Here is a 26,246-nt window from a genome sequence, read left to right as displayed (position 1 = left end):
ATCAAAGCAACCAATCAAAGGCCAGCAACAAATGCACAGCGGACCAATCCTATCATCCATGACTACAGCGTGTATCCAGTGGGCCCCACGGAGGAATTCCGACCGGAATAGTAGGACGCTGCTTCGGTGGATCCCCGACTGTATGGCCACCATTATGCATGTGTGGTGTATCCACGCCGTCCATCCGTCCTGCCAGCTCATTTTAGGGCATAAACCAGAAATCCAGCAGATCCAAATCCAAGGTGGGCCACACTATAGGAAACAGAGGGGATTGACCATTAAAAACTTCTTATAGGCCACACAATTTTTGGATCAGGATAATGTCTGTTTTTCCCATCGTCCAGGTCTGTCTGACCTTATCAACAGGTTGGATGGAAAATAAACTTTACTGTGGGTCCTAGAAAGTTTTTAATGGTGGAAATTCAATCACCACTGTTTCCCGTATTGTATTCCACCTGAGATTTGGATCTGCTTTATTTTTGGGTTCACGGCCTAAAATAATCTTATGAAACGGATGGACGGCGTGGATATAAGACAAAAACATCATCATGGGCCCCACAGTCAGAGATCGACTCACCTCGGTGGAACCCTGGATCCACCGAAGCCGCGTCCGGCGTAACTACAACATATATACCAGATATTGCAATCACGATTAAGAAAGAAAATTCCTAAATGATCACTTTGTTTTACTTTTCAACACCTCCTCCCTCTCTCTCTCCGTCATCACACCTCAAAAATACCAGAAAACCCTTCTCTCCTCAGATCCGTTGCAGCAGACATCTTCCCTGAAACGGATGCATCTTCCGTCAATTTCATTTCTCCCTGAAACGTATACGCATCTTCCATCAATTTCATCTCTCTAACTGCACTGAATAGAAGAAGCTTGGAGAGAATGAAAGATCCAACCCTGCAAAATCACAGGTCGGTTTGTAGATGCTTCATAAAAACGCATCTGATTTCATTTCTAAATATAGTTTCAGCTATAACAAGTATGTAATCTTCGTTCGCTTCTTTTTCCTTAATCTTGCTTTGTTTTCTAACGTTCTTAGTGCTAATACAGCGATGGATTTCAGGTTATTGTTGTGTTTGGGGATCAGATCTCTTAATTTTCTTTTTGGAAGTTCAGCGTCTTGTCCTTGTTTGTTTCTTCTACTATGGATGTAGATTTGTCATTTTTTTGTTTTTGTTTTTTTTGTTTTTTTGTTTTTTTTTTTTCTAATTTAGGGCATTGTTACATTTGACATTAATTACTTGATTTGTGTGTCTGCGTGCCTTGAGAGCGTTCTCATTACATCTCAATCTAACCATGGATTTAAGACTCGGTGGCTCTTGAAGACTTGTCCGGTCTCGAGTTGAGTTGAGACTTGCCTGCGGAGTCAGGGGTGGCTCATCCGGTCAAACCAGATCAGGTCCGGTTGAGTCTTTTGCATACAACGTTTGAGTCCACCAACGCTCACGGCCACCCCCCAATGCTCGGATTTTTAAAGACACAATGAGAAGGGTAGAAAGTCAATCTACAATTGAGAGGTTGAGGAAGATGACTAGCAAACAATAAAGTAAAAGATGGTTTTGGAACATGAAGAACTGACAATATATGTACAGATGGAGATACGCTAATGTTGCCCATCCCTCCAATATGGGTGTGAGAACCATCAACAAATTTGACATCATTGTCTGATGCAAGTAACGATGAATATGAGTGAAACTGAGAGTCTATGCCAGTCATGTGATCTGAGGCACCCAGATTAATGATCCAGGATGCATTGGCAGAATAAGTGGACGCTAGCTGTCCAGTGGCTGATATACCTAATGGAGAATGATTTCAGATATGAGAGGAGGAGGTCCCTTCTAAGAGAACCAAACGATGATGGTCTCTAATTTCTTCAGTTAGAGATCGATAAGTACCATTTGAGGACATCAGACTAGGGGACTCATCATGACCACCTACAGATGAGTCAGCAATAGCAGCATAGGCATTCCTTGGTGGTCAACCAACTAAGTCCGAATAAGTATCTCCTGTATACCTGGGATGACCATAAGTGCAAACCAGTTTTCTTCTTTCATCACTGCACAAAGTGCTTTGGCCTTGACCTAAGTCACTACAACCACGACCCACATAGCCACGACTACGGCTTGAGTCACCATAACCCACACTGAATTACAACAGTCCATACCGTAGCTACTAGAGCCAAATCATTCACCATGCCCTCCATGATGCTGCAACTACGACCATCAAAGAGGATTTTTTGACTCTTTCAACACACCATGTTGCTCTGACCCAAGGAGAGTCCTCTGTACCTCCTTGCTGACCCCTTCCTATGTACGAATGTTCATCATCATCTCATGTTGACCTCGTGGTTACCTCTTTCCTTGTGCATCTCATCCTACTCAACAAGCTAACGACCTGAAGACTTGTCTTATAGGAGAGAAAGGATGTTACTGCTGCTCCTCTTGATGGTTCCCTCCAATGTCATGCTCTAAACCTAGGTATGACTACTCATTTTGATAATTTTGACATTCCCATTGCATTTTGCAAGGGAAAGCAGTCGTGTACTGCTCATCCTATTGCCACATTTATCTCCTATAACCCTCTCTCTCCATCATATTGTGCCTTTCTTTCCAATATTTCTTCTATCTCAGTCCGTACTACTATTTGCCAAGCTCTCATGCTTCTTGAGTTGTAGTGATCTCAAGTGGTTTACAAAGAAGAAGAAGAAGAAGAAGAAGAAGAAGAAGAAGAAGAAGAAGAAGATTGAAATTGGAAAAATCTCATCGTTTTCAAATCTGTCCCATCCGCTCTCTAATCTTGATTTCTACAGCAAAACCGCTGTTTTACTCTTAAAAAATTAGAAGGGTTGGTTGATTTCTAGTTAAGAAGGGACTAGGAGCAAAGGATTCGAGAGGAAATGTGAATTTAGAGTTTTTTTTTTTTTTGGATTTATTTATTTGGTTTTTCAAAAGAGGGATGTCGGCTGGAATGTATTGACAATATATATTGATGGTATCATTGATACATGGAAGAAAATGACTATATATTGATGGTATCATTGATACAGGGAAGAAAATGACTATATATTGATGGTATCATTGATACATGGAAGAACATAACTGCGATATAATAAAAATATCACAATGCATCTATATTTCCATGATAATTTGTGATATTTCATGGGATATCAACTGATACTTAGTAGTCATAACACTTTTGGGCAGTTTCATATCATTGACCATATATTGGCCTATACTATCGATACCGTAAACGCTACTCACAAGAGCCGTCTTTGTTGATATAATTTGTTTCCAAAGATTGTTCTCTTCCATGCTTTTAAACTAAAGAGTCTACATTGTGGAAAATGGACCACGTGCAAAGGGGAAGAAAGGGAGAGTCTTTTCTACTTTCTCTGTTCCACACACCTTTATTTATAATAGAACTTGCAATGAAGGATAGGCCCAAAATAAATACAAATGAAATCTAAAAGATACACCATTATCTCCAAGGATATGGTGTACCCCAGGACAACAAAATATGTGTATTCTCACACCCAGATATATTGTAATGCACCTACAATGAAAACTGTGTACTCTAACACACCTCTCAAGTTGGAGCATGTACATCAAACATGCCAAGTTTGTCAAGGATTTCAAAGACTTGGAGTGGCTGATTGCACTTATGATAACTTATGGAAGAGGGTTTTGCACTTTCTGTATTGCTAAAACAACTAATAATGCTTCTGATGGTTGGGATGTGAGTCACATGTACTTCTGGTGGCTACTGTGTTATGCGGCAACACTTCTGGTGGCTCTAAGGGTGCTTCAACCAGTGTTTGAGTTATCGGCGAGAAATCGATAATATCGCCGATATTATCGGTGTCGCCAGACCTGCGATACCGAAACCCCAATATTTTGTTTCTCTTCTAGATGTCGCCGATATTTTCGATATTATCGGCGATATTTTCGGATCACTAGCCAAATCAGCCAACTCCCCTATAGATTTCGATAAAATAGGCAAAACAAATGCCGTGTTTTCGGCGACATTAGGCGACGACCCTCTTATTCGGAAAAAAATATAGAAAAAGAAGAAGAAGAAGAAGAAGAAGAAGAAGAAGAAGCTCTCTTACCTTTTTACTCACGTGGTCAACAGCGCCGGATCTTTCAGAAGAACGAAAAACCTAAAATCCCCTTTTTCCTTCGAATGGAATAGCTTTGAAAGGAAACTGGATTCTACCTAGGCTTACGGGGATTTGATTTGGGATTTGAAAAAAAAAATCGAAATTTGGGAAGAGATTTTTGGGAGCTTTAAAATCGCCATGGTCGGGGGTCGGTTTATCAAAAAACAGGGAAGTGGAATGGGTGGTGTACACACAGTAGCTGTATAGCTGCTGTAGGTACGTGGCGTGCGCAGACGAGCACTAACGCTCCTCGAGCTCCGAGTTGTACGAACGGTTCAAAGGAGATTAAAGTTACGTGGGCCCCACAGTGATGTATTTATTATATCTACACCGTTCATCTATTTTTAGAGATGATTTTAGGGCATTATCCAGAAAATGAATCATATCCAAAGATCATGTGGACCACACCACAAATAGCAGCGGAGATAATGATTTTCACCATTAAACAATTCGTTGGGCCACCATAACGTTCTGTAGGCCCCACCATGATGTATGTATTGTATCATTACCGTCCATCTATTTTTCGAGACAATTTTAGAGTATGAGATCAAAAATGAGGTATATCCCAATCTCAAGTGGACCACATTACAGGAATAATGTAGATCATTAAAAACCTTTTGGGACCTATAAAAGTATTGGATCAAGCTAATATTTGATTTTTGCCCCCCTGTATGGCGTAATCATACAGATTGAATATCAAATAAATAGTACAGTGGGCCATAGGAGGATTTTAACGGTGGATATCCAATCATTATGTGTTTCATGTGGTATGGTTCATTAGAGATTTGGATCTGACTCATTCTTTATCTATTACGTTAAAATGATATTTTCCAATGGTTGGACGGTGTGGATACGAAACATAAACCATGGTGGGCCAGATAACAGCTACATGTCACTACGGTGGCAAGTCTTGCCGCTCGACCTGTCGTACCTGAGCCGCGTCCCTACCGACTCGAGTACATATGTGTTTGCGTACTGAGTAAATTATATGGGGTCCACCATAATTTACATATTTTATCCACTCCGTCCATCCATTTTAACAAATAATTTGAGGGCTTTAGCCCAAAAACTAATTATATCCAAATCTCAAGTGGACCTCACCACGGAAACAGTGTGAATTGAAATTATAACATCTAAAATTCCATGAGGCCTAAGAAAATCTGGATCAATATATTATTTGTGTTTTTCCTTCATCCATGTCTTTGTGACCTTATGGACAGGTTAGATGACAAATAAACATCACTGTAGGCCCTACCAAGGTTTCAACTCTGAAAATCATTATTACCAATGTTTCATGTGGTGTGGTCCACTTGAGCTTTGGACATGCTTCAAATTTCGAAACAACTATTAAAATGAGCTGAAAAAATGGATGGCCAGCATGGATAACCCGCGCACATTTATAGTGGGCCACAATACTACTCTCAACGGCCATAAGATCTGAACAATGATTACGAGTCACCTTGTCATTCTATGTAGGGATGAAATGTGGCCATAAATGTGTATTTTTTTTAAATGCATTTACTTTTGCATGTCTTAATTATTATAAGCTTCCATTTGTATTACATAAACTCATTTTGGTTATTATTTGAGTAATTTCTTACGACAACGCGTGCCTTTTGGCCCCCATTAAATGGAAACTTCTTATTTAATGCATTCTTTTTGTAATTTTTTCATTTCTAAATATGTAAATATGTGTATTTAGACATGTCATGAAGTTTCACTGAAAAATTCCACCATTTTCTCCATGTTTCCCCCTTTTTCCCTGCATTTCCAGTTATCGGCGATATTATCGGCGATAACGATATTATATCTTTATCTCTGGCCAGCGAAACTTGTAGCGATACCGACAACTCGAACACTGGCTTCAACTACACTTCCGGTTGTTGGATGATAAACCAACAACACTTCTATGGCTCTAGGATGCTTCACCAACACTCCTGGTGGTTGCAAAATAAATTGCCGACACTTTCGGTTGCTCTAGGGTGTTCCAACAACGTTTCTATTGGTTGTTGACAGGCAAATCTAGAGAGGTTGTTATATCTTCTGTTGAGGGAGAGCCCTTTAAGACTTCGTGATAGGGTTGGAAGAAAGAAAAAGGGGTGAGGGAAAACAATAGAGATTCGGTAGAAGAAAGGTGGAATAATGAAGGTATCCTGTCTTTGATACCATTACTAGAATATCGAATGGAAATATTACTATAAGATTGATACCATTACTAGAAGATCGAATGGAAATATTACTAGAAGATTGTTGGGCCATTTTTCTATGGTTATAGGTTATCTTTTATTTGACCCTCTACCTGTTGGGAAGATGAAGAGGAAGAAAAGAAAAAATAATAGAAATTTTAGAAGATGGAGAGATTTAAAATTTGTTGGCTATTGGAAGATGAGCAGTTCAATAGAAAATAGGGAATACATATGATATTTTTTTCTTCTTTTCTTGACGATACTTTGTAGAAGCTAAGACAACTAAGGCTTCTCTATAGAAAAATTCATTAAGTATAAGAAAATGTTGGGAATTCAAGATTTTTCAAATTAAGGGGGCGTTAAAACAATAATTAGAAAATTTTGTTTTGTTTTTTGTTTTTTTGAATAGTAAAAGTCCAAAAGAGAGTTCTTGTTGTAAAAAGTTGTTGTTGTTGTTGTTGTTGTTTTGTTTTTTTTTTTTAAGAGAAAAAAAGAAAAAAGAAAAAGGGTAGTGTGTAGAAGCTTCATAGAGAAGCCTCAGTCGTCTTGGTTTGTATAGTGTATCATCAAGAAAAGAAGAAAAAAATATCCCCTTTATTCCCTATTCTCTGTTGAACAAAAAGAAGAAAAATTTCCTTCCTCAAGTGTATCTTGGACCTTCACGTTTTTGTTCTTCCAGCTCCATGCTCTTAGTTCATCAAATATAATATTTATGGAAATCACAAGCTCGCTTGTTTTTGGATTAAATAGACGAATTGCTTTGGATTCTTTGCTATAGCCAAACCTCGCTTGTTTTTGGATTAAATAGACGAAATGCTTTGGATTCTTTGCTATAGCCAATGAATGTATACTTTTCACCTTTGTCATCGAATTTTTCTCTGATTTGAGATGGGATATGTGAGTATGCAATGCAGCCGAAGACTTTGAAATAACTTACTTTTGGCTTCCACTTGTGCCACGCCTCAAATGGAGTCTTGTTAAGAACAGCTTTTGTAGGTGACCTGTTAAGAATGTAGATGGTTGTATTTACAGCTTCAGCCCAAAACTCGTTTGGAAGCTCCTTTCCTTTCAACCTACTTTGAGTCATTTCGACGATGGTTTGATTTCTTTGTTCCGCCACGCCATTTTTTCTGTGGAGTATATCTTGCTGTTTACTCTTTTGATTCCCATCTCTATGCAATAGCTGTTAAATTCATTAGACATGAATTCTCCACCATGATAAATTCTTAGCAGCTTCAAACGATGACCGCTTCGCTTTTCCACGGACGCCTTGAATTTTGTGAAAATGAGAGTACTTTTGATTTTTGCTTTATGAAATAAACTCACATAATCCTGTTAAAATCATCAACAAAGAGAATAAAATATCTCTTTTTGTTAAGTGATGGAGTTCGTGTTGGGCCACAAATGTCAGCGTGTACCAATTCTAGAGGAGCTTTGGCTCTCCGGGATGATTTAGAGAAGGGGAGTCTATGTAGCTTCCCATGGACACATCCTTCACATATCTTTCCTTCATCATGTATAGAAGGAAGGCCAATCACCATATTTTTCTGTTTCAACAATTTTAAGCTTCTATAAATCAAGTGACCATATCTTAGATGCCATATCAGCGAATCATTAATATCTTCTGCTTTCAAGCCATAATTTCCATCTGGTGGCATAATAAGAGGAAACACCTTATTTGGTGTCATTTTTATTTTTGCCACCAATTGCTTGTTTCTTTTATCTAAAATTTCACATTCATCTTTGTCAAAACTCATTGTATATCCTTTTTGAATAAGCTGGCTGACACTTAATAAATTTTGAGCTAATCCAGGAATATAAAGAACATCATAGATGAGTTTAGATTTACCTCCCTTTGTTTGCACTGATATTACTCCCATGCCTTCAACATTTTGCAGCTTTCCATTTCCAAGCTTGACTTGTGAATTCACCTTTTCATCCAAACTGATGAAGCATCTCTGGTTTCCTGTCATATGATTACAACAACCACCATCCACATACCAAATATCTTGTGATTCTTGATAAGTATTCAAGCATGAATAAAATAGATGATTCAAAGAGTTATCTTTTTTCAGAAAAGTTTGCTTCACTCTTTTGTTGAAACCAACAATCCTTTTGCACATGATTAGGAATCTAGCATCTATATCGGCAATGTTAACTTGCATGCCTAAATTTCTTGCAAGCAGTGCATTTTAGGGTAATTGTATGGCCTTGATTAAAATTTCCTCCGCGGCCATAGTTGGAGTTTTAACCTCTTCTAAAATGTGGCTTTTGAGATGAGCCCCTTCTTTTGTTCTCTTTTCCAGCATCTTGATCCCTCCTTTCTTTCAAATTCGGCTTTGATTGAATTGCTTGTTCCAATGGTTGCTCTGCAAACCTGCTCATTCCTTTCCATGTGCTTCAAGAGAACCCATTAGCTCATGTACAAATAAAGTAAACAAGTCTTTAGATTCTTCAGTAGCAGCAACAACATGCTCAAATTTTGCAGGTAAGCTTCTCAATATTTTTTCAACAATTTTTTTTTTTTTTTGTGAATAGTATCCTCATAGCTTCTAATTTGATTAATGATACCATAAACCTTAGAAAAAAAAAATGCTTGAATTGATTTGTTATCTTTCATAAACAGATTATTAATTCTCGCCATAGAGATTGTAGTTTGATGGAGATTACCTTTTGAGATCCTTGAAATTCTTGCTTTAAGATTTCCCATGCTTTCCTCGATTTTCTTGCAGAAAGTATTCTTGGAAAAATTGTTTTACTTACCCCCTGCTAGATAAAGAGAAGTGCTTTTACATATTTCTTCTTGCTTTCCTTGTACTCTTTCTGCTTTGCATTCGTCCATGATGCGAGGACTTCCATTGATGCCGGTTCATCATAGCCATCTTCAACAAGCTCCCATAAGTCTTGTGAGATAAAAAGAGTTTTCATTTGGCAAGCTCCAATAATCATAACTTTCTCCATCAAAAAACGAAATCAGATTTTGGGCATAGTTGAAGCCAGGGGATTCAGAACTTGCTATGCTGTGGCCGAGTAGAATAAGAAAGGGCAAGAATGGGTGGCTCTGATACCAAATTTGTTGGGAAGATGAAGAGGAAGAAAAGAAAAAATAACAGAAATTTCAGAAAACAGAGAGATTTAAAATTTGTTGGCTATTGGAAGAGGAGCATCAAAGAAGGAAATTTTTCTACAGAGGACAGGGAATACATGTGATATCATTTTCTTCTTTTCTTGATGATACTTTGTACAGACCAAGGCAACTAAGGCTTCTCTACGCAACTTCTACACATTGCCCCTTTTTTCCCCTCACTTTTTAAAAAAAAACTTTTTACAACAAGACCTTTTTTGGAATTTTACTTTTCAAATAAAGACAACAGATTTTTCTAATTACTGTTTTAACACTACCATGGCCAGCTCAAAGAGCTTGTGTAAAAGAGGTAGGTTGATATCTAGGAGGGAGATCATAAAACCCTTACCAATCTACCATTTATTGGCCAACTCCAAATTGATAGGAGAAAGTCTAAGATGACATGATGATAATGATGACAACGATGATAGTATTTTGTTAGAAGTTGGAGAGTGGGAAGGTGGTCTATTGTGCAAATTTTAGGTGGGTTGACTGGTCTGATGTTGAGTTGGTTGCAGAGGTTCCGTGTTGTTAGGGGAGTATGGATCTTAGGAGTGGAAGTGGGACCCATAAGACGGATCCTGCTAATCATTTATTTGTTATTTAATTGGGGGCTTAAAAGCAACTAAACAAAAAGAATAAATTTGTTATTTGTTATCTAATTGGGGGCTTAAAAGCATGTGTCGTTGTAAGAAACAACCTAACCATCCCATAGATCCCATCTAACCTTCTAATCATCCATCTTACCTTCCATCGATATTGTAGAATATCAACAACTCACAATATTTTACCAAGAAATCATCAACAACTGGAAAGAAAATGAAAGATTATGGTCTTGATATCGAGCATGTTGCGATAACGATAATATTGAGATATGATCGATATTAGCAACTGTAAATTGAAAATTGCATATAACAATGTGCTCATAAAAAATTTGAAATAGATTTTATTTTATTTTATTTTATTTTTATTTTTTTTATTTTTTTATTTTTTTAATAATAAACAAACTTTCTGTGATATCTCTAAATTGGTGATATTATTGAAATATCGCCAATACACTTGTGATACAAGCGCCATTACACAGTTGAAAATATTGGCGATGCATTGGCGATATCGGTACATTGGCAATACAAGCGACACCTGGAATTTACACAATTGAAAATATTGGCAATATCGATATGTTGATGATACTTAGCAATATGTTATTGATGTATGGAATTTCTAATACTACAGGTGTTATCGGTATCGCCAAGCTAGAGATAACGATAATATCGAAGATAATTCAAATAATGGGTCCAATCAATATCAATATCAATATCTAGCCTAAAAGATATTCCGTTAAGAAAAACATAGAATTTTTTTTCTTCTTCTCGAACAACAAGAAAATAATGGACATCATGCAATCCCCAAAAGTAGGAGGGTTTGTTTGGATGACACCCATAAATGATTCCAACTCTCTCTCTCTCTCTCTCTCTCTCTCTCTCTCTCACCCTTTTTTTGCAACTAAAAGTGGTCATTTATGAGGGTTTTTGGGTCACAACTTAACCAAAAATATTTTTTTTTGAGAAGTCATTGGGGTGGTCTCCATGGAGTGGACGCCGGGCGGTTCATCTAAATGATTGGGTCTTTTTTTAGTATAATCAAGATGGACTGCTCATTTTTTAGGTAAGTGAGAGAATGGTTACGATCGATGATTTTGGGATGTGAACTCACCATTTTACAACCATCAATTGGATGGTTGGGATCATCCCATAAAAGTGATTTTGAGAGGGATGGGACTAGAGGTGGGTTCACATAATGGATGGTCGATATCAAATGCTTCTGCTATAATCATCTGAATTGTACATTTTCCTTTCTATTTGTTGAAAGGTTATGATCATCTAATCAAAGTGATTTGAGAGGGTTGAGCAACCAAAGGTGGGCCCCACGTGCTGAACGGTCCATATCAGTGATAAGATCCTTTCTAGTATAATCTCCAAGATTTGTAGGCTACGCATGTTAGGATTGTTTTTGGTTGAGCACTGGTTGTTTTATGTGTTCTTAGCAATATGTTTGAATGCCCCAATTGATTGGGGCCTGTTGGATCCACTTTGGATGGGGCATGCCCCAAAAGTTATGATGGCGTTAATCACTGAGTCATGTTGCATTGATTTTTTCATCAAATGTTCTTCCAAATGCTGACATCCTAACAACTTCATACGAAAAAACCAAAATGCAGACTGTCATTGAACATCATTCCCAGATCAATATCATCTTTGGAACTGATTTCCTATGATTGCATTTTGGCATTATTCGGTGGCCAGAAAATTATTTCTGGACTGTCATCTAAATGGGACCAAGGTGTCACGGTAACACTCTTGTTTGGTTTTGCAAGATTATGATCTTGATGGAAAGAGTGGAAATTTGGGTTTTGCAAGTGTTCAGGGCATTGTATCCTTATGATAAAAGTGCTCATGGCATTGTTCATAATCATTTGGGGGTGGTGAAGTTTATCTATCCGAGTATGTTTCCTATCCTTGATTCTTTCAATGTGAAGGTACATGGATTACTTGAGTCACCAAATTCTGTTGCTCATTTGCTCACATCTTGGGTTCATAGGTAGTGGAAAGGAATCCTTTGATGCCGTTAGGTGGGTTGGTAGATGTTTCTGGAGAGATGCATAGAACAGACCCTTGTTTTTGTGCATACAAAGATGGAATTGGAAGAGGACTCTTTAGCCAAGGAGGTAGTCAAGTAGTAAATAGGACGAGGCCAATGTTGTTAACTAGGAACATGAAGTTTCCATGGAGTAATTTCTTAAACGCTTCTTGAAGTAATGCTACGGCAATTGCTCAGAGGTGATTTGTGGTCTTATTCTGACATGTGTCCTTTTCTACCCGCACTTAAGGCAGTGGGTGCAATGTAAATATCTATTGGGTCCACCATGGTATGTGCGTGACATCCACTCCATCCATCATTTTCGCTAGATCATGTTAGGACTCGATGCAAAAAATTAGGCTTATCCAAAACTCTTGTGAGCCACACCATGGCAAACAGTGGAGATTGAGTGCAAACAATTAAAACCCTCTTGGGACCCACTGAAGTTTTATGATCAAGCAGATATTTGGTTTATTCCTTCATCCTGGCCATAATCACCATTTGAATGGGTTGGATGTCATATAAACATCATAGTGGGCTCCAGGAAGATTTCAATGGTGGGCGTCTCTATTTCCATTGTTGCCTATAGCGTGGCCCATGTTAGTTTTAGGTCGGCCTGCTTTTGAGGCTCGTGTCCTAAAATGAGCTGGCATGTGATTGATGGATTGGATGTCACAAAGATTTCTTCTGTCCATTCTACAAAGAAGGGGGGACACGTGTCGGAACAAGACAGCGAATCATGGGAATCGCCCCTGATCGGATGGTCGTATCATTAATTCATTATGCTTCTTGTTTTCTCATGTCTTAGACAAAGCTTGTATCAATAAGAAAATGTCTTTTAGAATTTAGGTGGTGATATCTGAGGGATCTGCAATGTGAGGTTTGCCATTTGAGTTGAATGATAAAGGTGCATTCTTTTGACCCTCTAATATTTTCTCTTGCATAAAAGATTTGTAGCGAAAGTTTACCAGCTCTGGCATGAGAAGTTTTTTGTTAAAGGTCTTCCTGTAAATGTATGAAAGCTTGGGATTTTTGTTGCCTACTTGGAAAGTTTGGTACATTATTTTTTCTTTGTTTAGAAGTACTGCTGTCTGGTGGATATAAAAAGACAGGTTTTTGATTTTTTATTTTTATACAGGAACATAAGATTGCTTTCATCTGGGTAAAAAAGTCAACGTTCACAAGTTCAGCTAAAAGGAGATGAAAATGGCACCCACAAGCAAGGCAGACAGGAAGGCAGCATTAGATGTGGCCTCATGGATGTTCAATGTTGTTACTTCTGTCGGAATCATCATAGTGAATAAAGCCTTAATGGCAACATATGGCTTCAGTTTCGGTAAAATCATCAGAGTTTTCCTAGCTATGCTTGATCAGTTTCTTTTGTACTATTATCTTTTCCACACATATATTGCAGTTAATTAGGGCTGTCAATGGGCCGGGCTTGGGCCTAGCAAATGCAAAAAATTGAATAGGCCTGGCCTGAAAACCCAGACTAAATAGTTCAAAATGCTGCCTGAAGCTTGTTCCGTTGAAATTCCTACAGTTTATGTCTACTTGGCTTAAAAATGCTAATTGCTTTTTTCTGTGGAACCTGAAGATCTTCCTTGATGTGACGTGACTCAACTGTAACATAGGCTTTTAAGTTCAGATTTGTGCAAACTCACAATGAATGGGTTGATTCACAGCCAACCAATCACCTAGACAAAATTTCTCATGCAATTCTCATTCTAGTGGGCATGAAGGAAAATACTAATCGCTGCATCTCATAGTGGAACTCTTCTTCTTCTTTTTTATAATAATTATTAGAGGAATTCTGTTTTGAAAATGTAATTCCCGCTTTCATCCTCATCATCATCAGCTAAACCTTAACCCAACAAATTAGGGTCGGCCACATGAATCCTTTTCCGCCATTCAACTCTGTCAAAATGTAATTCCTACTTTGTCCTTCATAAAAGTTTAGCATCTCTGGAAATTATATTATTGTTTATTCAAACCTGGGTGCTCTCTGGTCAGTTTTTGAACTACAGTGATGATATGGATCTGCTAATGTCAACTGGAATTTTGATAACTATCTTTAATAGGCAGTCCTGCTACTTTAAATGATCTGGAGTTCCGTTTCAATAGAATTAATTAGTTGAGTCGAAGTGTCACTGTGTTTGAGATGACGAGGAAAAAGCAGGAAATAATGTTACATCTCCAAAGTTCTGAATTGTTATAAAATCTCTTCACAGGCATGGCTCTCAGTTAACCACAAGGAAAATGGTCAGGGTGAGTTGGGATAGCGTTAGGAGATTCTGGTATGAAAGCCTTTCTACCGAGAGATAACAAAAGCCTTTGAAAATTAATACTTTGCACAACTCATCTACTAAACTTGCTTGGTTGGTTGGAAGGGGTATGAACTTGGAATAAATTCCCTAATAATGTGTGTTAATGAGCTATACTAACCTGCATATTATTAGTTTCTTAAATTAATAAATCCCCTTGAGCAATATTTTCCTTTGTGGAGGATTTGAGTCTGTAGCTCAATGGTAGACAGCGTGCATTTCAATGTCAAGGTCTCAGGCTCGATTCCAGCTTACCTATATAAAGAAATCCTTAGACATGTTAGGATGGAGGTGCGAGTAGGGTGGGATTCTCATCGTCCACTTTGACCATGGATTATTATACTTCAATTTCAGTTTACTAGTGGAGGTTGCAACTGTTTCGTCATTGGATTGGAATCTCCAAGCTTTGAAATAATGTTGATAATTGCGGTTGAAGCGACAAAAATATCTAGGTGACTAGGTGGAGGAATCAACACATCGGAGTGGTGCATGTGCTTTTGCTGAAAAGAGTTCCGTTAGTAACTTAAGTATTTGCATATGGTGATTGTTTGTTCTTTCAAGATGAATCCTGTGGCGTTGGTCTGAACAACCATTCTTTACAGTACCTGGTGCTCATTGCTTGGCTGTTGTCCCCAGACATTGATGGAGAGATTAAGACTCTTAGAACTGTGGTGGTCTACGCAATCAAAAGAACTAAAAAAGAGAGGTAAAAAAGATCTCGCTAATTTAGACTTCCTTTAACTAATGTGTTGGGTGCATGCGGACAGCGTGGCGTATTATATTTCAGGTTATTACTGATTGAGTGACATGATTACATGGCAACTAAATCAGGAAGCCGAAACATGGAAATCAGCGGCTCACTCAAGCTAACCACACAACAGGAAGACGAGCCAATTCACTTACCTGATCCACTGTCAAAATGGTAACTGGTAAACGTGGTTTCGATCAAGCATGCAAGTGGGCCCCATGCACACTCCACATCTCTCCTCCCCCCCCCTGTCTCTGCTCCTGCTACACATACCAGTGCATCTCTCTCTGTCTCTAAATAAGAGGTGAGGGAGAGGGAGAGAGTCGGTATGTGGTGGAGGGCTGGCACACATGACCATATAGATCCAATGGACTCTTTGGGGGTGCAAATAGAAATCGAGTATTGATATTTTTGAGTTCTTTACAACCGTCCAGCTTCAGTTAAGCCTTTTTGGTTGTATGATAGTCTAGATTTTGATTAGGTACTCAAATACCATATGGTTGACATGTATGCAAGGTTAGTATTAGTTTAGACTCTTTAGTTGCTGTTTTTTTTAGCTTCCTTCTAGAACACATTTATTGGGAGAGATATATTTTAGCCAATAAGCTTCATAGTTTACTTTTATTTTAATAAGAGACTTTATGGGTGCGTTTGGTGTGAGTCATATTGCTATTTGCATGAGAATATTGCCATAGTCATAGCTTATCTTGCATATGGCGCACAATGGGCTATGCTCATAGCAACAGTTCTCCAAATATTGCCATTTGGCATTGTTTTTTCTTAGCCTTAGTTGTGGTATTATCCAAATAGCCTGGAGAAAAACAGTACAACTATTTTCATAATCATTATTCGGAGTATCCCTGATGTTATCGATAATATCCCAGATATTATCTGCTCTCCAGCTTGGCAATACCGATGACACTGGTAGCAATACCGGTAGTTTAGAAATTTCAAGTATAGACAATATATCATTAAGTATCACCAATGTATCACCAATATTTTCGATCGTGTAAATTCCAGGCATCACTTGTATCGCCAATATTTTCGACTGTAAATTCCATGTGTCACTTGTATCGCTAGTATATCGACGATATTTCAATAATATCACCAATATATCACCAATGTATCGATATCACCAAAAACCTTTTTATTAAAAAAAATTTCCATTTCAAATTTTTTTTGGGGCATGGTTGTAGGATAAAATGTATACTTGTATGTTTGTATATGCATGCGTGCATGGATGGATGGATCATGTATGGATGGATGGATGGATGGATGTGTGTATATGTTTGTATATCTGTATGTGTGTATGAACGAATGCATGCATGGATGGATGGATGGATCATGCATGTGTGTTTGTATATATTTATGCGCATGCATGTATGTACGGTTGGATGGATGGATAGATCCATCATTATCTCCATGTTTCCACAGTGTTTCCTTGAGTCAACGATACACGCTTTTAGGCCCCATTAAAGGGAAACTTATTATTTGATTCCTAAATATGCAAATATGCATATTTTTCTCTATTATTTGATTCTTAAATATATATATATATATATATATATATATATATATATATATATATATATATATATATATATATATATATATATATAAATGTGTTTTTTATCATCTCCTAAAATATCATTGAAAAATTCTACTATTTTCCCCATGCTTATCTAGTGTTTTCCTGAGTTAGCGTTACATGCTTTTAGACTCTCATTAAAGAGAAACTTATTATGTATGCGTCTTTTTTGTAATTATTTAATTCCTAAATATGCAAATGTGTTTTTTTGGCATCTGTTCAAGTTTCATTGAGAAATTCTGCCATTTCCTCGTGATTCCCCAATGTTTACCTCAGGCAGTGATACATTCTGGGTATCAACGGTAATATCGGCGATATCGATACATGTTTGTGTGTCCCAAACTAGTGATACATGTACTGATACCGATACTATGAACACTGTTCATAACAGAAAAAACAGATGGGGACTCTTGTAATACTTTTGCACCATTTAAATAAAATTTTATAAACAGAAGGGCACTCCTATATTTAAAAAGGCACGGCATTGGTATACATCAATCCAGACCATCCAAATTGACGACTCAGCTGTGGATGGTGGGGCACTTGATTTCAACCGTACAAATGGCGTGGTAGTATGGAAATTGAGACTGTCCAATACTTGGTTTCAACGTTACACATGGCATAGTTGTACATTGATCAGACTGTCCAACCACACACATGGCATAATCGCATGTTAATCCAAACCATCCAAATTGATGATTTGACTATGGATCAAATAGCGCCCGTAGCGTATGCTACGTAGCGTAGCGTGGCCGTAGCGCTACGTAGCGTCCCAAATAGCGTAAATCCCCTGTAGCGTACGCTACAGGGGTCGTAGCGTATGCTATAGCTACGTAGCGTGTAGTGTCCGTAGCGTAAGCTACAATGTATTTTTTTACTATTTTAGTTTTTTATTATTTTTCATGTTTTCTTTGTTTCTAATGTTGAGGAATGTGACACTTGTATTGTACTTGATACTTTTAACCTATGGGATTTTTATTTCTTTTCATAATTGTGACTTGTGGTTTCAATTAGACATTATTAATTAAAGTAGTTTGCTTAGAAAGTTGTTGATGTGATAATTATTTGATTTGGCTTATATACGTGTATTGGCTTTTGATAAATGATAACTAATAACTTTTTTGAACATGCTTATAATTGATCAAATGAATCATCTTTTAGGCATTTTTATATTTTTTTCCTTTTTTTTCACTATTTATTATATCTATTTTTAAATTAAAAAATAGAAGTATCGTGTAGCTTACGCTGCACGCTATAGAGGGCTGAGCGCTACGCATCACGCTACTGCTATTTAAAACACTGCTATGGATTGTTGGCCACTTGGTTTTAGTCATACACTTGGCATAGTTGTATGGCTCCAAACTGTCCAAATTGCCAACCCAACTGTGGACGGTGGGCCACTTGGTTTCAACTGTACCACAGCAGTTGTATGGTAAATCAGACTTTCCTAATTACCGAGTCAACTGTGGATGGTGGGTCACTTGGGTTCAACTGAACACTTGGCAGTTGTATGGTAAACCAGACTATACTAATCACTACCTCCATTGTGGATGGTGGGCCACTTGATTTCGATCGTACATATCACATGGTTGTACTGCAATCTAGACCTCCAAATCACTAAATTAAATGTAGATGGAGCCCCATTTAGTACATGGACCAGATCTCATACAAGTGCACAACGTTGAAGTGTTTGGTGTGATTAATATACCACACGTTAATTTTGTCATACAAACAACAGCTACCCCTGCGTCCACAGGCTTGTGCCAACAGGTAATGTCACTGCCAAACACCACATATCCATTGTCATGACAACTATAATGATTATAAGATAATCATCTCTATGGAATGCATGCCAAAATGGACCCTATGACTTGTGTAAAAGGCAAGCCATACATATGAACCATAGAGGCATGGACTGTTGAACTAAAAAAGTTATATTTTGAGGTTTTCTTTAAGCATGTGGTGCTTTAGTGTTAGGCCTGTTTGGTAGATGCCTGAAAATGAGTTCACCTCTATTACATAATTATGATTAACTAAAATGAGATGAACTGTTCAGGTGTCTAGCAAACAGGACCTTAGTTGCCTTGACCCTTTCTTTCTACTTGTATAAATTAGACATCTGGCAGAATATACTTCCACGGTCAACCGTTTGGCGTTTTATTCATTTGCATGGCAACATTGAAGGATTTGGAGCTTTAAATGGCAATCTGGACTCTCCATTCATTTCGTGCTACTACTGGCAGATTGCAATGCAAATATGAAGAGAACAAAAGAGGTCCATTCATAATCTTGAAACATCTATTTGATAGGTCCAATAATTGGAGTTTTAGTATCGTTACATGTATTGATGACCGAGTTCATGTAAACATGTAACAGTATCTCGTTGATACTTGGAAAAATATCACTGACTGAGGGAAACATTGGTGAAAACATTGAGAAATAGGTGGAATGTTTCAGTGAAACTTCAGGAGATGTTAAAAGACATTTAGGAATGAAAATATTAAAAAAACAACTATACACTATAAGTTTACATTTTATAGGGGCCCAAACCATTTGCTATTAGGGAAAAAAGAAAAAGTAAAAGAAAAAAACAATGTAGTTATATCCAAGATGAGTTCATGCCATTCAAATACCATACAATGCAAGTAATAAAACATCCATTCTCAATTTGAGGGGTAAAAATGGAGGAAATTAGGATTTCCCCAATTTCCTACATTCGCCCATTTATATGTTGATTCATTAATCACAAATCAATGTCAATGCATGAGATCAAGCAATTGCAATCCATGCTAACATTTGAAAAAAGATGGAAGTTTTTATAAATATTTTGTCGCCTTTGAGCTTTGGCTTGTCTCCACTTCAAGTCAAGATTTCTCCTCTGTATCCAAGCTTTGATTCAACAAAAATCAAAATGAGTGGTTGAAATCACCTAAGGAACACAATCCTAAAAAAAGCTCAGAAAAAATGATGATTTTTGAACTTTTGGGATTTCCCTTGATTTTTCTCTCAAATTTCCGGCGTTTTTCGGAAGTATCCCTGGCATCGCCGATATTACCACTAGTATTATCGATACCAGGGAACTTCTATATTGTCTAGAGGCCAAAATATCTTTGGTATCACCTAATATGCTAATAATATTGAAATTATAGGCGATATTTGGAAATTTCTATATTACCTGGGGTTTCGGTATCACTTAACTGGTGGTATGCTGATATTATTGATAATATCACGGATATTTAGTACAATGGATAGGCCCCAACGTGGACCACTTATGATGTCAAAGAAGCATTTGGTTAGATGATGCTAACCATCATATCTATGTCATACTTCTAAAACTTTGTGACTCAACCAAGTCAAGCTTGACTCCACAAGATTTGGAGCTTAGTTACTGAGAAACTTGCTCGCAAGTGAGACATCCTGACTCCACAAAACTCGTTGAGTTCAGGGTCAGCTCGAAGTGACTTGGTGCGATTTGAATCAAGTCACTTGCTGATTCTTTCAAAAAAAAAAAACAGAAGGGAAAAAGTGGCAATTGAGTTTTGAACCCATGCCCTCAAGTAGGGAAGCCTATGCCAGCTTCCAATTCGCCATGCGTTGCACCTTTGTCTAGTTAGGCCGCTATTTTAAACTCATATGAAATTTCTTTTATAATTCCAATATACTTATTATTATTTTTAAAAAAAATTAAATACTGAATCGAGTTGCATAAAGACTTGGTCAAGCCTTCGAGTTGATCTGACCCGGTGGGCATTTAGTCGAATCAAGTTGAGTTAATTCAGTTTCTGAGCTATGATCTGTGGCTTGTAAAAATGATTGCTTGATGATTATCCAAAGGACCAGAAGCATCTGCTGGTTTGATTATTGCGTCGTGCCCTGCTAACAGTGGTGGAATGAACTGTCATTCCAGGTAAACGATTGAACTGTCTATGTGTAATTTTAAAGCTTTGAGTACAATGCTAACATGCCCATGAAATTGCATGCATCAGATTGTTTCATATTACTATGTGTGCCTGTCTTTATTTATGTATGGATTCAGCAATAAAACAGCTCTCACAGTGGCATGAGAAATTTCCTAACATTTTCCATCTATCATATTCAATATTATTCTTCATAAGGTTGCACTATGATTGACTATAAAATGATGTTTTTGGAACTGTCACAGGCTCCTTTTCTCATCCATGATGATTATTGTAACTATACAAATTGAAACATTATCTCTTTCTTGAATTTTGATTTGGTACATTGAGGTCTTGGGTTTTGAGTCCAGCTTACCTATATATAAATGTGTGTATATACACATTTATATGTATATTGATTTAGTACATAAAAATCTTTAAGCAAATAATCATTTGCTATACATCAATCATGCTGTCTGTGCTATCTAAGGTTGGGGCTGACAATGGTTTCAAGATCCTTTATAATTGTAGAGGTACCCTCCAAAATAGGAATGGTTGTTCTTTTGGTATATTCTTTTGCAGAATTCTGGTTTCTGCCTGATGCATGTACCAAGTTGTTGTCACTCACATCTTCTAGCAATAAGGTTTATAGTCGCTTATGAAAAAATAAAGCATTATAAAGAGTTTTGCAGTGCAGTGGTGTTTCTAGAGCAGGCAGTTGCAGTGCTTTCAAGTGTATCTGTATGGGAGTTAACAGAATATGTTTTTCTAATAAATTGCTGGGCCTGACATTGAGTTGAATTGTGGTAATTTCCTACAGCGACGACATTAACTGGCCTGCATTTTGCCACCACAACCCTGATGACTGCTTTTCTGAGGTGGCTGGGATATATCCAGGCCTCCCATCTACCATTACCCGAGCTTCTGAAATTCGTCCTCTTTGCAAACTTTTCAATTGTAGGGATGAATGTCAGTTTGATGTGGAATTCCGTGGGGTTCTATCAGGTCTGTTCTAGTACTCACTTCTTTTCTTTTATCACAGGAATATTGGGAATTACAGAATGTTATACCTTCTTTGATATATGATTTTCAGATCGCCAAGCTTAGTATGATCCCTGTATCCTGTTTTCTGGAAGTTGTCTTGGACAAGATCCGATACTCAAGGGATACTAAGCTCAGCATAGGGGTGGTTCTGCTTGGCGTTGCAGTATGCACCGTTACTGATGTGAGCGTCAATGGCAGAGGATTTATTGCAGCCTTCATTGCAGTTTGGAGCACTTCTCTACAACAGTATGTAAGTTATGATGTTCTGAGATGAGATCACATATATGTTTTTCTTCTCCAACCAATTATAGTCTCTGTCTGGCTTTTTCTGAATGTTTGTTTCAAGTGGCCAAAAACGCCCCTCTTGTTGTAAGATTATACCGTAAGTGGCTTTTGTATCGGTTGCTAAAATACTGCTGGTACTGGTACATTTTCACTGTGGCTGGAGCTGGCACGATGCCCAAATCATGGGAACTTTGTGCTATATGCACAACTGAGAATCTCAGTTTCCTTGGCATTTGCTACGATGCCGATCATGTCCTTGTTTCATAACTAACAATTTATTTCTTTTTATATAAGCAGTCATTTGCAAGAGGGTTGTATTCATTGACCGATATTAAGCTACCTCAATAATTCAAGTGCTTTGCTATGCCCACACACGTGTGCACTAAAGCTCATGTATGTGCCACACATGTGCCAGCATGGCATGATAGGTACGAGATCCAATCCATCCATCAGAAATGCACCACTATATTGATGCTCTAGCCAACAATCACATTTATCCCCTAGTCAGGCGGGCCACAGTATGCAAAACAAAAGCATGTCTCTGAAAAACATGGCTGAAGTTTTTTAACCAATCCACCTGTTTCCAATATTGGGGCCCTGTGCTGAGTGTACCAGATTTAATTGTGAGAAAACATGTAAAAGGTTGGACTGACCTGATGGATGGATTGGATCTTGCATCTACATACCATGCTGGTATGTGTGTCGTGTACATGAACTGTATTGCACATGATGTGTGTAGGCTTAGCAAAGCTCATATTTCAAATTATCAATTTATAATCAGGTATTGGCTGCTATAGTGATGATTGAAAAACCTCTGATATATATAAAGCCAGCTGGAGTTCATAATTTGTAGATCTAAAGCAAGTGAATCTCTCCAATTTCTCAACCTTTAATCTGATTATTTCTGGTGATTTATTGTTTGCAGTATGTCCATTTCCTTCAAAGGAAGTATAATCTTGGATCATTCAACCTCTTGGGGCACACTGCTCCAGTCCAGGCTGCCTCATTGCTGGTACTGGGGCCCTTCCTGGATTTGTGGCTGACAAATAAGAGAGTCGACCAATACGATTATAATGTTACCGCTGTGGTAAGTACAATCTAGTAAACTCGAAGAACCAAAGCTGGTTCATACCATTATATGACTAAAGTTTGAAATGGCCAGGGAAATGCACCCCACATGCATGCATACATTTGTATGTGTGTGCAAGCTTGCGTATTCGTAGACGTGTTACATTGTCTGTGATGTTTTGCATAGTTATCTATCTGGACATCTTCTGATGCATTTGTCTGAATGATTGTTTCTAAATAATTAAATAAATAAATACATGAGATTTGCCAAGCTCACACATGTCACGTGTGTACAATAATGCTAATGCACTCGCCAGATGTGCTGGTGTGGCTGACAGGTGCAATATCCAACCGTCCATAAGGTGGTCCTGATCATGTCTACGTTCTCTCCCAAAAAAATAATATGGCCCATTCAGCAGGTGGCCATAATGTCAGAAACATTTGGGCAGTTAAAAGAACTTCAGCCATGCCATTAATTTATTTTCTAAACTATGACCCATCTGATGATTGGAACCACCTAATTCCCTGGGTGGAAGCATCCAAGTAGTGGAATACCTCTAATGAATGGATTAGATTTCGTACTGAGGTGTCACATTGGCACATGTGCTGGTGTGTGCATTAGCATTATTGTCCACGAATATGGGCTTAGCAAAGTCTAAATACATTTCATGGCTGTACCTGTGTGTGTGTGTGCACACATGCATGGTGAAAGTAATTGTCTTGCAAATTCCAATATGGCCTTGCATCCATGTCTGCCTTTTCTTTCATACATGTGCATTTTTTAGTTTTTAGTGACACTGCTCTCTGTATACACTTTTTGGATTCCTATTCTATATTGATCCATGTATCCGCAGATGCACCTTTGTGCACGTATGCATTTGCCTTTGACTTGCTTGTGGATGTGTTGTGTCTACATCATTGTTCAGGTGCAGATACCTGCATGTATTGTGCATGGATGCATGCACATTTTTGTTTATAAGCACCAATTTGCCATTACCTTTGCTAACTTTCTTCCCGTCAATTCTACAGTTCTTTCTTATCTTGTCATGCACGATTGCGGTAGGAACCAACCTTAGCCAATTCATCTGCATTGGGAGATTCACTGCAGTGTCTTTCCAAGTCCTCGGCCATATGAAGACCATCCTCGTGTTGATCTTGGGATTCTTCTTCTTTGGGAAGGAGGGCCTCAATCTACATGTAGTTTTGGGCATGATTTTAGCAGTGGTGGGTATGATCTGGTACGGCAACGCCTCATCTAAGCCTGGAGGGAAGGAGCGCCGGAGCTATTCACTTCCGACTGACAGATCTCAAAAGCATGGTGCACTGTCGGACTCGGGTGATCCTGATGACAAGGTCTAGATGTAGGCCTCACATTCTCCATGAGGAGTCGCAACACTCATCACGATCCTTATTCTCAAGGATATGGAAGGACAACATTCGGAGGATGATAGGGAGACTCCAATAATCACTTATAACAACAAAGGTAGAACTCTTTTTTGTTTTCCGATTTTTTTTTTCCCATTTCCCTTTTGATTTTGAATTTCTGTTTGGAATGCTATTTGGTCCACATGCAGATTCCTACAGAAACTTATTTTTGCTTTTTGTTGTTGTTTCATCTCAATTTATAGTATAATTTATTTCCTTCCACTTTCAAATATAAATCAAATTATTTGCAGTGTCTTGTGACTCATTTCCCAGCAAATGGATCTTAGTTGGATGTCTCCTTTCATCCTTTTCGGTTTCTTCTAATGAAATTTGCAGGTACAAGGAATTGGGTTTATCACATGTAACCCAAGTTGGGGCCTATGGAACTATTGGACTGTTGTGCCATGATGGATGGTCCATGCCTTAAATCTATTGGAAACAAAAAAAGGTATGAGGTGGGCCTCATGGGCTCAAAAATAGGCCAATCCACGACTTAGGTGGGTCACACCACTTGGAATGGTCGAGAGAGGGGACACCCACCCATTAAAAACCTTCCTGATTGTTTCTGGAGCCCCTGAGATGTGGTTCAAACATCTGAACTGTCCATTGTTTGTAGCCCACCTGGATGAGGGGTCATACCAAAGTTCATGTCATTCCAAAATTCATGCAAGTTCCTCCAAGTGATCTTAGTTGTTTTAGGCATGATTTCACACGGTTCCAAATGATGTGGCCCACCTGTTTTCTGGCTGATTTTTTTTTTTTTTTCGGGACATCCCATAAACTGGAGGGGACACATCAGATGCACTGTTCAGATATCTGACACACACATCACGGTTGGGCCATGGACATGAGAAGCTCCCATGAGGTCTGCCTCATACCACCTTCTCACAACAAAACCTTTCAAAATGTGATACAGTTAGACGGTTAAGAAGAGAAGTATGGCAACAATCCATATTCAACTTGAAGTAGTACTGTGTTATTGGTGACTAAGGATCTTCTGATCCAGGAAATTTTAAGGAACAAACAAACAAACAAATGGTCTAGATACAGAACAACACCTGAGAGAGAGAGAGAGAGAGAGAGAGAGAGAGAGAGAGAGAGAGAGTCATATACTGCATCCGTAACTGCAGGGCTATATGGCTCGAACCCCCAAATCTGGCCCTAGGCACGATATCCAGGCTTCATGCCTCTGTCCTGCCCCTGCCTGAAGGATTACGTCCTGCCTGTGGTGTCCACCGTGATGTATGGGTTTTATACACGCTGCCCATCCATTTTGTTATGTCATTTTAGGGTATGAATCCAAAAATGAGGCAGATCTAGGGCTCAAGCTGATACCACTAAAAACTTATTGGTAGCCACCCAAGTTTTGGATCAAGCTGATATATCTGTGATTCCTTTTTTCCAGATCTATATGCCCTCATGAACAGGTTGGATGGCAAATATGCCTCACAGTGGCCCCTAGTAAGGTTTCAACGGTGGGTCTTATTATTACTATGGTGTGGTTCACTTAAGCCTTGGATCTGCCTCATTTTTGGGCTCATATCCTAAAATGATCTGGAAAAATGGATGGACGGTGCAGATAAAATCCAGGCGGGGCAGGATGCAACCTGCTTCCCCGTGCTACCAAGCCGGCCGGGCCTACTCAGATTGTCGGTCCTAAAGTAGTCTATGCTTGTTCGGTATGGAAAATCCTAGTTGTGCAAGATGTTGGTCACAACATAGAAATCACGGTGCAAAAATCAGGATGGTCCA

At 38.3% G+C, this 26,246-nt stretch overlaps 2 protein-coding genes across 3 annotated transcripts; one reads left to right on the top strand and one right to left on the bottom strand.

Annotated features, from left to right (window-relative positions):
* Nucleotides 1-723: 723 nt before the first annotated feature.
* On the bottom strand, nt 724-7,442 carry LOC131226768 (uncharacterized mitochondrial protein AtMg00710-like). The gene is made up of 2 exons (XM_058222485.1): nt 7,207-7,442; nt 724-907 (listed from the first exon to the last, which is right to left on the bottom strand). Exons 1-2 carry the CDS (start codon nt 7,440-7,442, stop codon nt 724-726), a joined length of 420 nt encoding a protein of 139 aa, XP_058078468.1.
* On the top strand, nt 739-24,798 carry LOC131237357 (UDP-rhamnose/UDP-galactose transporter 6). Of its 2 annotated transcripts, XM_058235075.1 has the most exons (7): nt 739-921; nt 8,662-8,843; nt 13,255-13,452; nt 21,493-21,677; nt 21,766-21,966; nt 22,927-23,088; nt 24,099-24,798. In XM_058235075.1, exons 3-7 carry the CDS (start codon nt 13,317-13,319, stop codon nt 24,426-24,428), a joined length of 1,014 nt encoding a protein of 337 aa, XP_058091058.1. In that variant the 5' UTR covers nt 739-921; nt 8,662-8,843; nt 13,255-13,316; the 3' UTR covers nt 24,429-24,798. The 2 variants fall into 2 exon arrangements, with proteins under 2 accessions (XP_058091058.1, XP_058091057.1); XM_058235074.1 differs by lacking the exon at nt 8,662-8,843 and having other exon boundaries at nt 740-921.
* Nucleotides 24,799-26,246: the final 1,448 nt, after the last annotated feature.

Source organism: Magnolia sinica, chromosome 2, assembly GCF_029962835.1.
Source record: "Magnolia sinica isolate HGM2019 chromosome 2, MsV1, whole genome shotgun sequence".
Taxonomy (NCBI): Eukaryota; Viridiplantae; Streptophyta; class Magnoliopsida; order Magnoliales; family Magnoliaceae; genus Magnolia; species Magnolia sinica.
This window is presented reverse-complemented; position numbering and strand designations above follow the sequence as displayed.

Excerpts from the sequence above, each read along its gene's own strand:
- LOC131237357 (XM_058235075.1), top strand. The coding sequence starts at position 13,317 with ATGAAAATGGCACCCACAAGCAAGGCAGACAGGAAGGCAGCATTAGAT. Across the intron at positions 13,453-21,492 it reads AACATATGGCTTCAGTTTCG|CGACGACATTAACTGGCCTG; the intron begins GTAAAATCATCA and ends AATTTCCTACAG. Across the intron at positions 23,089-24,098 it reads ATTATAATGTTACCGCTGTG|TTCTTTCTTATCTTGTCATG; the intron begins GTAAGTACAATC and ends TCAATTCTACAG.
- LOC131226768 (XM_058222485.1), bottom strand. The coding sequence starts at position 7,442 with ATGACTCAAAGTAGGTTGAAAGGAAAGGAGCTTCCAAACGAGTTTTGG. Across the intron at positions 908-7,206 it reads TTCGATGACAAAGGTGAAAA|GGTTGGATCTTTCATTCTCT; the intron begins GTATACATTCAT and ends GTGATTTTGCAG.